Source organism: Rutilus rutilus, assembly GCF_951802725.1.
Source record: "Rutilus rutilus genome assembly, chromosome: 25".
Taxonomy (NCBI): domain Eukaryota; kingdom Metazoa; phylum Chordata; class Actinopteri; order Cypriniformes; family Leuciscidae; genus Rutilus; species Rutilus rutilus.
In genome coordinates this window covers 15,236,277-15,248,218 of record NC_140229.1, presented here as the reverse complement: position 1 = coordinate 15,248,218, position 11,942 = coordinate 15,236,277, and the positions used below count along the sequence as shown (strand labels likewise).

At 37.2% G+C, this 11,942-nt stretch overlaps 2 protein-coding genes across 2 annotated transcripts; both read right to left on the bottom strand.

Moving 5' to 3' along the window:
* Nucleotides 1-517: 517 nt before the first annotated feature.
* On the bottom strand, nt 518-4,029 carry LOC311285516 (uncharacterized protein). Its single transcript, XM_084401186.1, has 5 exons — nt 3,729-4,029; nt 3,367-3,648; nt 3,133-3,260; nt 2,929-3,035; nt 518-2,828 (listed from the first exon to the last, which is right to left on the bottom strand). Exons 1-5 carry the CDS (start codon nt 3,886-3,888, stop codon nt 2,696-2,698), a joined length of 810 nt encoding a protein of 269 aa, XP_084257312.1. The 5' UTR covers nt 3,889-4,029; the 3' UTR covers nt 518-2,695.
* A 2,794-nt stretch (nt 4,030-6,823) lies between these two features.
* Nucleotides 6,824-11,521, bottom strand: LOC311285515 (uncharacterized protein). Its single transcript, XM_084401185.1, has 5 exons — nt 11,314-11,521; nt 10,922-11,233; nt 10,688-10,815; nt 7,400-7,506; nt 6,824-7,300 (listed from the first exon to the last, which is right to left on the bottom strand). The coding sequence occupies exons 1-5, from the start codon at nt 11,471-11,473 to the stop codon at nt 7,165-7,167; spliced, it is 843 nt and encodes a 280-aa protein (XP_084257311.1). The 5' UTR covers nt 11,474-11,521; the 3' UTR covers nt 6,824-7,164.
* Between the last annotated feature and the right edge of the window lie 421 nt (nt 11,522-11,942).

The window sequence follows — 11,942 nt, the reverse complement described above, 5'->3', positions numbered from 1 at the left end:
CTGAATGCTTGACGCTGTTGGTAAACGGTGTGAGGTGAATTATTGAACAAGTTTTTTACCTTGAGAATAAAGAGAAAGTTACTGACATAAAGACCCCTGCAGATACTCGCCCCTCCGCAGTGCTGTTATGTTTGATGTTTTTATGCTTTAGCTCAAGTACACATTCTTCCAAAGTTTCGATTTTTTCCACAGTTAACCTACATCTGTGTGAAGTTTAGTTATATTACTGTCCACGAGTTCTACAGCAAAGATGTTGATTAGTTAGTAGAAGACTTTGTTATTGTAAAGATCTTTCTGAAAACACAATGTCTGGTCAAGTTTTGTCATGTTGGTGAGGATCTTGATTTGAAACTGTTCTCTCTTTATCAAATAAATCAAAGTACAGTACAGCAACTAAAAGAAAAAAGCAGCTTCAAGGTTGAAAAAGACATTTGAACTTTATTTGCATATTTCAAACAATCATAAAAATATTGCAATACAGGACAAATTTTAAGCTGTGCAATTATATGCCTTCAGAACACTTGGAAAACATTGGGATGGGGGATAATTTTATTATACATCAGTAAAAAAGAAAGGTAATACAGCTTTAGAACAACACCAGGTTAATATGGAATACGTAACATACAGAATTTCATATATGGGTGAACTATTTCTTTAAGAGAGAAAAAAAACTTGATGTACTATGTTCATAATGTACTGCATTAACAAAATGTGGTTTAATGACATTTAAAATCTCTTCTCACAGACCATTGATAAACCTTAATACATGAATTATCAACCCATCCTGCATCAACAGATCAGCATTTGATGTTTAGCACTGCTTTCTGTGTGATATGATACTAAGTGTGGGAATAATTTATTAGATGATAATCGGTTCAATTCAGGGATTTCTCACCCAGAGGTCAGTGTGCTGTTATCAACCCATCATTTGAACGGTTTTATTTAAAAGCTTGTTTTGTCTGATTTGAAATAATTTAAAATCAACATATGAATATGTAAAGCCCCTTGGAAGTTTGCTAAGGCCCTAGCTGAGTGAATATAGATTTTGCAAAAGTTCTGCAGCAAAAACGTTGACTAATTAATACAAATATTGTGTAATGGTTCAAATCTTTCTGAAAAGTGAAAGTCGTTTTTTTTCATGTTGGTGACCTTGACAAACAAATAGCAGCTGGCTCAAAACTCACTGCCTTGTAGAGTATCTGACATTTGAACGTTATTTATTTGTATATTCCGTATAGTCATATAAACCTTTTCTTCACTTTTCATCACTAATGAAAAGTTTACTGCTTTAGGGACAGATGAGCAAGTAATATCTCATAAGAAACTGTTTTTATTTCATGTTCATTTTATACTATACACAATAGTATTTTAAGTTACATATAATAAAAGAAAAGAAAATTGTCAAATAAAAGTCAAATGAAATAAAATGTAAAATTTCAAAGGAGAATTTCAAACCTATAAAATAGGCTTGGATGTCATATATTTTACTTTAGAAATACAGTATTTTACATCTTTTAGCATTCTTGCTCTTTGGAGTTACAATGTGCTTTCACACAAACAGTCTTTTCTGGAAAATGACTGGTAAATTACTGTTTAGAGATGTGTAAACAGGATCTTTTGAGAAATACTGGTAAATCAGTTATGGCAATCGTCTGTGATGAGAAGTTGTAACATCTGTAATTGACTTTTATGCTGCTATATATGTGTGAACAAGAAACTTATCCGAAACTTATCCGAAACAGATGAACATGAATCTGACAACGTTTTATTATGTATGTTGTTGTATGTTTATCTCGGCAGTTCTGAATTAAAATGGCCGGCGAGTGCCGCTAAAAGGTTAATTTTATTTGTAATTTTTGTGTTTGCAAATAATGTGGCACCTGCTACAATAAACCCGACCCTATTCTTAACTCAGTGGTTCCCAAACTGGTGGAAATGAGGCCACAATGCAAAACGGTTCTTTTGCTGATGTAGGTTGTATGGTACTTTGGAATAACTGAAATAATTAGTCGAAGTGATTCAGAACTGTAATACGGTCAAGACCTGCCTGGACCTACTTTAGCTGTGTTTTTTTCGCTAGTGGAAGTGAGCTATTTTCTGTGAATGTGCGAGACTTCTGATTTATTGAAGTCATCAAATTCAAAACGGCCTGCAGATAGTGATGTCACCAGAAGTGTTTGAATAGCCATATTGATATTTCCAACCGACAGAGTTCATCATTGACTGACAGCCAAAACCTTGACCTAAAATCACTTGATTATCAGTCGCACAGAATTGTTTTTTAGGATTAAACCGTGGAAGAGACTTTGTGAAATGGGTCATTTTGAACTGCAGTTAAACTGCATTTAATTGTTACTTTAATGCTTATGGTCTTTTAGGGCAGGATAAATGATTTATAGAGATTAAGATGACGACATAGGTTATTTCCATAATATTAACAAGATGTGACTGGCTCCTTACATTTGTCAATGGTATCTTAATGGTAAAAAGATGGAAAGCTGTTACCTCTGTGAACAGCAGATGTGGTGTATTTACTAGAAAATTTAATCCAGAAATTATTTCAGTAATGAAAGCGGCTATTAAAAATGTGTTAAAAATATTTTTTTGTTACATGTATTAAAGCAAAATGACCCAGGAGATTCTGAAACGGTCTATGGATGTTTTGTCTTAATAAATATGCATTTCATTCAGTGGCTTACATTTGGCTTTTCTCACACATCCAGTTATATTCCTCTGTACACGAATGATCAGCCCATTCTCCTACAACCGTTAGAACACAGTTCTCTCTTCTTTGTCCATTGGGCTCATTCTCCATCCAGAAGCTGAAACTACAGATCAGCATTAGATGTTCAGTGCTGCTTTCTGTGTGATATGATACTGACTGCGAGAATCATTTATTAGATATTAATCAGTTCAGTGATTTCTCACCCAGAGGTCAGTGTGCTTCCATCAACCCATTTCCATGTGTCGTCCACATCACTGTCAGTCAGACCAATCCAGACTCTAGAATTATCAAGCATTTCTTTAACAAAATCCTGAGGAGACAATCAATTATATTGTAATCTGATAAGGACTAAATTAATTTGACTTTCACATCCATCTGAAGCGAGTTCACACACATATTACACTTACTTGTTCTTCTCTGTTGTTTATGATGATCAGATCTGCTCCTCTCTCTCTACAGGCTCTTCTGCTCTCAGTCCAGCTCTTCTTCTCAGAGGAAATGAAGTAATAATGGCATTTATAGAGAATCCATTTATCTGTAAACACAACCAGTTCAACTATTAGGACTTTATCGTCATTCATAATGAATTATGCATCTTGTTTTTAGTAATGTATATTTGTTTAGCTGCAGTTCAAAATTACCCATTTCACAAAGGCTCTTCGCTTCATTTTTCAAGTTTATATTCTTGTTTAGTAGCTGGACTCTCTCTTCTGTGAGATTGTTGATCTTGGTTAGTAGCTGATCTCTCTCTTCTGTCAGGTTGGTAATGTTGGTTAGATGCTGGTCTCTCTCTTCTGTGTAGTTTGTGCTCTTTGTATAGATGTGAACACACAGCACTATGACTGCAGTCAGCAGAAGAACACACAGCAGCCCCAAACACACTGCAGCTGCTCTGGAGATTCTGTTCCTCACAGAATCACTTCCTGAACACCACAGATATGATGTTAAATGACTGAACATGTGCAGACTATGATGATTTTATTAAAGAAATGAATGTGATTACCTGTCTTCTGAAGCGGTTGGCGTGTGTTTGTCTCTGTCCTGAAGTCATGATCTATACTGTAACAGATATCCAGCATCTCTCTGTTCATGTCCTGAAGTTCAGTCCTGCTCTCACACTCATAAATGACCTCAGATATCTCTAGTCTTTTATAGTCAGACATTATAACACTGAGTGTTGTGGTGTTTAGTTCGGCTGCTCTGCGTGTCTCTCTCGTCTGGTTCAGCTTTTTACAACGCTTACATCTAAACACAAGGAAATGACATTAGAGAAATGTGTTAAGTCAAACATCACATGACATTCTGATGTACAAGTTTAGAATAAGAATAAGTGATGACAGGAAAGAGGAAACACATTAATAGATTATTTATTATTTATACCACAGACTCATAATTATCACCTAAGATGCTCAGGAATCTGCTCAGGGCTGTTCAGAGCAGCTGAGTTAAAGAAAGTCAGATGTTCTGGGCAGTTTAGTTTTGGGTTAATACAGAAGGTTTGGGAAATCAGTAATAACTGGATTGTTGTGAGAAGTGAAAAGCTATCAGATGACTCAAATGTTTCTGATGAAGACCTGATAGACAAGATAAATGAGGCATCGAGTTAGAAGTGGTACAGACAGCAAAAGTGGCAGTGTGGTAAAGAGGTTAAAAGTGAATGAAGGGTGTAAGAAATTGTAGTCTGTCTCGACCCAGATTCCACTCCAAAATAAATTTTAGAATGAGCTCATCCCCAAAATGGCTTAATTATCATAGAGATGAAAGAAAGTCAAGTTATATTGTTTCTTCACCATTTGGGTTGATCACATCCTGAACAAATGGTAGTCAATTGTAGAATGGGACTGGGTGTGGGACACAGAGAACTTTCTCAGACAATGGGGTGTCACTACTTCATTAACATACAGACCACAGCTGTTGCAACAAGAGCAACTTAATTTACTTTAAGAACAGGATAAAAGGTTTAAGATTGGGATGTTCTGTGTTCATTCTGACGCCGGTGAACCCAAGGTGCTTTGTGTACCTTGCCACTGCTATGCTGTAATAAACTTCATTTTTGAGATCTTCGACGTCCACATCATTTTCTTACAAGGGCAATGAAGAGACTGAAGCTGCTACAGGAGGAAGTGGCTGAATTAAGAAAGACGTATAAAGTGCAGCATCATCTTTCAGAGTCACTTCCTGGTGACTACTGTTACATCCTGAGACCCATATTGTATATGTGTTGCTTTGCTGGTCCTCTCTCTCTTTTGTCCCGCCCTTTCTTTCAAAGGATTGGATCAGACCAAAGTGATCTCCAGATGTGATTGGTGCTAATGGGACCAAGGGGCAATAAAAGTATCTTGAGTGTCTGAAGAGGGAGCTCGGCTCAACCTGTGATTTCCTGTTGTTCAATTGCACGTGTTATTCTGTGTTTGCAACTGTGGGTGCTTCTCAGTATCCCTCCTCGTTTCCTCGCTCCTCCGTCCTCCATGACCTGGAAACCGTTTGAGCTCAGCCATCTTGAAGGACATCTCAATTCTCTAATTGCACCGTGAGGAGTGAGGAGTTAGGAAGCTTCCAGAGGAGTTATGAGTGAGGATGCACAGGTGTATCCTATGCGGAAGTCTTTCTTGTCGAGAAACCTGACGCACGTATAAATTCTCCTCCCCCTTCACATCTGTCACAATAATTTTAATTTATGCTTTATCTTTGCAGTTTAAATAAATAATATATCACACATATATCAACAGGGCATCTTGCTTTATCTTTATTATGTATTAATTTCTTAAATAACTTTAAAAACATAAGGGCAGATCCTTTGAGCGCAGCTGATGAAGCAGTGAAGTAACCCTTGAGTGATCAAGTATTCCAATTTACAAAAAAGCTTTCCTTCGACTCCTCCGTCCTCATTTTCTTTCCTTGCCTTCCCTTGCATCCTACAGGGGGTGGAGCTGAGACACGAGGAAAGGAAACAAGGAAATGAAACGATGATGCACAAGTAAGAATTGAGAAGCACCCAGTGTGTTGCTACTGCTAGCTTGCCTGTTGGTCTGGCTGTTGTGTAGCCTGGTTTACACCAGACCCTTCTCAGTCGTAACTGAGAGTGGGTCTTGGGAAGCTTCATTCACATCCCATTTCCAAAGGGGCGTCACCAACGGACGTCGCTCAAATGCCTCTAGGCGCAAGTGGATAGACCTAAAACCAATCAGAGCGATCGTTATCATGTAAAGCCCGCCTCAACGTTTGTGAGTGATGCCAAGATTTTGAAAGATTGGAAATGGGCTTGAATGGGTTCTTGGCCAGACTGACTTGCAGAGCAAATCTAAATTTGCCGGAAGTTCGTCTGGGTTTTCCCAGGCTAGCTGTTGTGTGCAGTGTGAATTTTGGTTTTGAGTTTGCTTTTTGTATATTCTGTAATGTAAATATCTTTTCCACACTTGGAAGCTGTAGGGGGTGAGTGCCATTTCTTTTGTAAATACTGCTTTCTTCTGTTTTTCATTAGATAGGGATATAAGGTCATTTATTGTATTTTTATATTTTTTCTTTTGTAAGGGAATTTACGTTTTCTGTTAGGAGTTTGTTTCTTGTTTTGGCCTTTCCTCACCCCTGAAGTTATGCTTTCATGTGTGATTCTGTAAATAAAAGTGTACAAAGGATCTTTAGTTGCCAATTCCAGTTTATGTTGTGGACTCAACCTAGACGGGGTCGTAAAACACTATAGAGAAGAAGTTTATCAGAGTGAGTCTATACAGTCATCAGTAACACAGATGCAGACAAACATCTGTAAAGTATTCCAACACCTGCTCTTTTACACTTACTTTTGTAGTTTTTGTTATATAGACTAAAATTGCTAAAATTCACAGGGTCTCCCATGACACCTACTAAAGGATTAAATGTTAAATTATCACAGAATTCTGCTTCCTCTCTAGTCACATTGATGGACAACATGAGATACAGACACTCAAAGACATGGACAAAATAATAATCAAATACAAATAAATAAGTGTATAAGACATTTATTTATTATAGTGCCACAAGTGATTAATTTAATATTTATTTGGTAACACTTTACTTAAAGTCTCTCTATATAATTCCTTTTAGTTATTTATTGTAGTGCAACTTATAAAGCATTGAATGATCTCATGAATAATTGTAACCACAGTCATTCTAATACATTATAATACTTATGTTGCGCCTTTATAATGCATTAAAACATGACAAACAAACAATTTCAGATGTAACAAAGAATCTGCAATGATTATAATGCATTTTAACTTTGGTTACAATTATTTATGAAAAGATAAAATGCATTATAACATACATTATGAATACCAATAGGAAGTATTTAAGTACATTTTACTGAGGAAGAGAACCTATGAGTGTATATTTTGCTTAGTTTGTCTTAAAGAGAGAAAGACCTTTGTGTCTGTTCGTAATTTACAGCATAAATAATATGTGATTTAATTACTTGTTTTAATGGTTTTCTCACAGATCCATTTATAATCATCTTTACATGGATAATCAGCCCATCCTGTTGAATGAGTTAGAGTACAGTTCTCTCCTCTATGTCCATTAGGCTCTCCAGACGCCCAGAACCTGAAAGTACAGATCAGCATTAGATGTTCAGTGCTGCTTTCTGTGTGACTGTGAATATTACTATTGGAAAAAAATCAGTTAAATTTAGTAATTTCTCACCCAGAGGTCAGTGTGCTTCCATCAACCCATTTCCATGTGTTCTCCACATCACTGTCAGTCAGACCAATCCAGACTTTAGTACCACCAGAATTTTTCTGAACAAAATCCTGAAAAGAACAATTATATTGTAATCTGATAATGACAAACTTCAAATGACTTCATATAAACATATAATTTCACATCCATCCAAAGCAAGCACACACACATACACACTTTCCATAGACATAATGATTTTTATACTGTACAAACTGATTCTATCCCCTAAACCTAAACACAGCCCTCACAGAAAACATTCTGCACTTTTACATTTTCAAGAAAAAAAATATAGGCCCATATAATAACTCATAACGTTGGGTTTACCTGGACCACACACACAAAGACATTGGGTCTCATTCACTAAGCAAGCGTGCGCACGGATTTGTGCGTAAAATATGCGTACGAACATTTTTACGAACAAATCATGATTCATCAATGACTTTAAAAAAAATAGTTTAAATTACAAAACATTTAGAAAACTCAGAATTCATAAACTTTTTGTGAGAAGGTCATATATGCGTATAGATACGAATAGGGTATGCAATTTTTAGTGAATGAGACTGTAGTGGATTTTTTCCCTAAACCTGACTATCTAGCGTCTGCAAATCGACACTTAATAAATAAATCTGGCGTCTTCAAATCTGCACCCATAGCGTCTTCCAATCGACACTTAATAACCTTTATACTCTCTCTGCGTCTCCCGGCGACAACTGGCCGAGTCTCTTACTCTAACTCATAGGCGTAATTCTATGGGGGGACAGGGGGACACGTCCCCCCCAATATTCAAAGAAGGACAATTTGTCCCCCCCAATATTTGATCATACTGTATGATTATGCGGGCAATATCGATGTGATTGCAAATACGTCTTTCTTTCCAGCTCCGAAAATATAAAATCCCGGCCGGTCCATTTCCCAAATCCATTCGACTGGCCTTACACTATACATTAACAAAACCTATTTCTCCTGAAATCCATTTCATGTTTTCCCTATACCTTTAGTAGCTCGTGCACCGTCAGTGAGTTAGGAAAAACCAAACAGAAGAAGAGTTAGGAGCGCGAAATCTGACAGAGCAGGTGACGGCGGTGTCGTCTCACATGGTGAAATCTCATATGGCAGGTGACGGCGGTGTCCTCGCAGAGAAACCGAAGTACAGTTGTAAATTTATGTTTCCATTTATGGGTATTGCCAGAGTTTTTCCTGCATAGAGAATTATGAGGCGGCTGCCTCCGTCAAATTTCGTGCCGCCTCCGGCTCTCGACAAAACTCGGACAGACAGTCACATGGTCAGATACACTTTCCCCACCGTGATGGTTCTGTTGCGGTTATAAAAATATTTAAAATAATCTAATTTAATGCAGTTATAATTTTTCAATGTAAATTATTTAATTTGATTGGTAACAGCCTAGTGTCTTATTATTTTAATTGGATATATTTATCAAATTTAAGAATTTGAAATGAAAGATGGAGCATAGGCTACAGTTAATAAAATTAGGGGGGAAAATGCCCTTTATAAAGGTACAAAAAACTATTCTGAGTGTTTTCAAACAGTGATGTAATGAAAAATGGACAATTTTAAGTTTGAAGGGAGTAAAGCCTCTGTTTAGGCTATTAAGGAAATATAATTTTGCCAAAAGAAGAACTTTTATTTTAAATAAATGTTCATTTTAAATCAGCATGTCAGTGTGATATGTTACCATATTATAATGCTTAACACTAAGAATTTGAATAATTGTAATGTGATGATCAGATGCAGATATCTAAATCAGAGAATATCATAGGTTCGGGCGGTTTGCGGGTGGATTATTTATTTTTAACAGTGGATTCGGGTGACTCAAAGTGCACCAGATTAATGAATTTACCTTTAAAATGTACAAAATTTTCTTTCGGGGGAGCATGCCCCCGGACCCCCCTAGAGGTACCAAGTACACAGCTGTCCCCCCCAATGTGTGATTGACTATTTCGCCCTTGCTCTAACTTACTTGCTTCCCTAAACTGACCTGCTGCACAGCAGTAATAACAGACAGACTTTCAGCAAATGTCCTTTAAATGCTTTAATCACGGCCAGGAGATCTTCCCGAGCAGTTCTCAGGGAATCTCTCCTAAGAAGCAAGGCCGGAGGATCTCAGACTAATTCCATTGAGAATCCCCCCGTAAAACACAGATACAACAGTTTTTATAGAATCGAGAAAACAAATAAGACTAACATGTCACCTTCAATATGATTGGTCCAATTGGTTCAAAAGCCCCAACCTTTTTCCTCTGTCACTGGCACAAGCGAACTCTGTTTTAATGATGACTTCATTTGTTAATCACAAGATTCTAACAGACTGTCTAGTTTCATTTCCCAAACTATGTTATGTGAATGAATTTTAATTAATCAACTTTAATTAATCAACTAACATTTGTTTTTCTTGCAGGAACAACATTCATATGCTTTTAATGTTTCCAAACTCTTTGGGAAAAACTTATGACTTTGAGTATGTGTCTATGTGTATTAATAACAGAAAGGGGAACTGAAACTAGACATGACTAGTTCGAAAAAACCTTGTGATAAGTAATCAGAGTTTGCTTATGCCAGTGACAGAGGGAAAAGGTTGGGGCTTTTGAACCAATTGAACCAATCATATTGAAGGTGACATGTTAGTCTTATTTGTTTTCTTGATTCTATAAAAACTGTTGTATCTGTGTTTTTCGGTGGGATTCTCAATGGAATTTGTCTGAGATCCTCCGGCCTTGCTTCTTGGGAGAGATTCCCTGAGAACTGCTCGGGAAGATCTCCTGGCCGTGATTAAAGCATTTAAAGGACATTTGCAGGTATGTTTGTCGATTTATTCCTGCGCAGGAAGCTAGTTTAGGGAAGCAAGTTAGTTAGAAACTCGGCCAGTTGTCGACTGAAGACGCAAGAGCTAGAGTATAAAGGTATTGGGTGTCGATTGGAGACGCCCCAGTTAAAGGTATTGGTGTCGATTGGAGACGCCACAGATATTAAGTATTGGTGTCGAGTGGAGACGCCACAGATATTAAGATCAGTAGGGTGTCGAGTGGAGACGCCCCAGGTAGTTAGGTTTAGGGAAAAAAATATCCACCACAGTTATTTATACGCACACACTCAAAGACACAAGTTTTCCATTGGTTTCATACAGTACATCCTGTTCCAATGTTAGATGTTAAATAAGGTTAGATGTTAGAAACATGGTTAGTTTAATATACAGTTTAAAATTTATACGACAAGACCCACTATCTTTCACTCACTTGTTCCTCTCTGTTGTTTATGATGATCAGATCTGCTCCTCTCTCTCTACAGTATCTTCTGCTCTCAGTCCAGCTCTTCATATCAGAGGAAATGAAGTAATAATGACATTTATAGAGAATCCATTCATCTGTAAACACAACCAGTTCAACTATTAGGACTTTATTGTCTTTCATAATGAATTATGCAACTTGTTTTTAGTAATGTATATTTGTTTAGCTGCAGTTCAAAATTACCCATTTCACAAAGGCTCTTCAGTTCATTTGTCGCCTGATTTAATTGGTCTCTTTGCTTAATCAGGTTGTTAATCTGGTTTAACAATCCATTGCTTTCATTTTTCAAGTGTATGTTCTCGTTTAGTAGCTGGTCTCTCTCTTCGATCAGGTTGGTAATGTTGGTTAGTAGCTGGTCTCTCTCTTCTGTGTAGTTTGTGCTCTTTGTATGGATGTGAACACACAGCACTATGACTGCAGTCAGCAGAAGAACACACAGCAACACCAAACACACTGCAGCTGCTCTGGAGCTTCTGTTCCTCACAGAATCACTGCCTGAACACCACAGATATGATGTTAAATGACTGAACATGTGCAGACTATGATGATTTAGAAAAAAAAATGAATATGATTACCGGTCTGCTGAAGCGGTTGGTGTGTGTTTGTCTCTGTCCTGAAGTCATGATCTCTCACACAATCTGCACTCTCATAGATAGCCACCACCATGTCAACTCTCTCTCTGTTCAGTCCATTAGACTCATTCCTGATCACATCATCATAAATACCATCAGACATTTCTGCTATTCTGTGATAATGCTGAATGTTCTTTCAGTCATTCAGCTCTGCCCGTCTCTTCTGCGTTTCTGCTTTTTTTCGTCGCCTACAACTTTGTAAACAACGAAACTGTAAAAAAGAAATGTGTGAAGCTCAAGATCACGTGACATAAAACTAGTACAGTATGTTAAAAGCTGTTTAAATCTACAAATGATGTCCATCAACAGATCAGCATTAGATGTTCAGTGCTGCTTTCTGTGTGAAACGATGCTGACTATGAGAATCATTTTTTAGATAATAATCGGTTCAATTCAGTGATTCAGAGGACACATGCACTTCCTAAGCATCACTGCAATGTCAGTGAAAGTTCAGTCCTGCTCACACTCTCATAAATAACCACATCTAATGCTAAATGCTTTCTCTGTGTAGCTCTGTTTAGTTTTGCTGCTCTGCTCATCTTTGCCTGTTTGACTTTTAACACACCAAACAA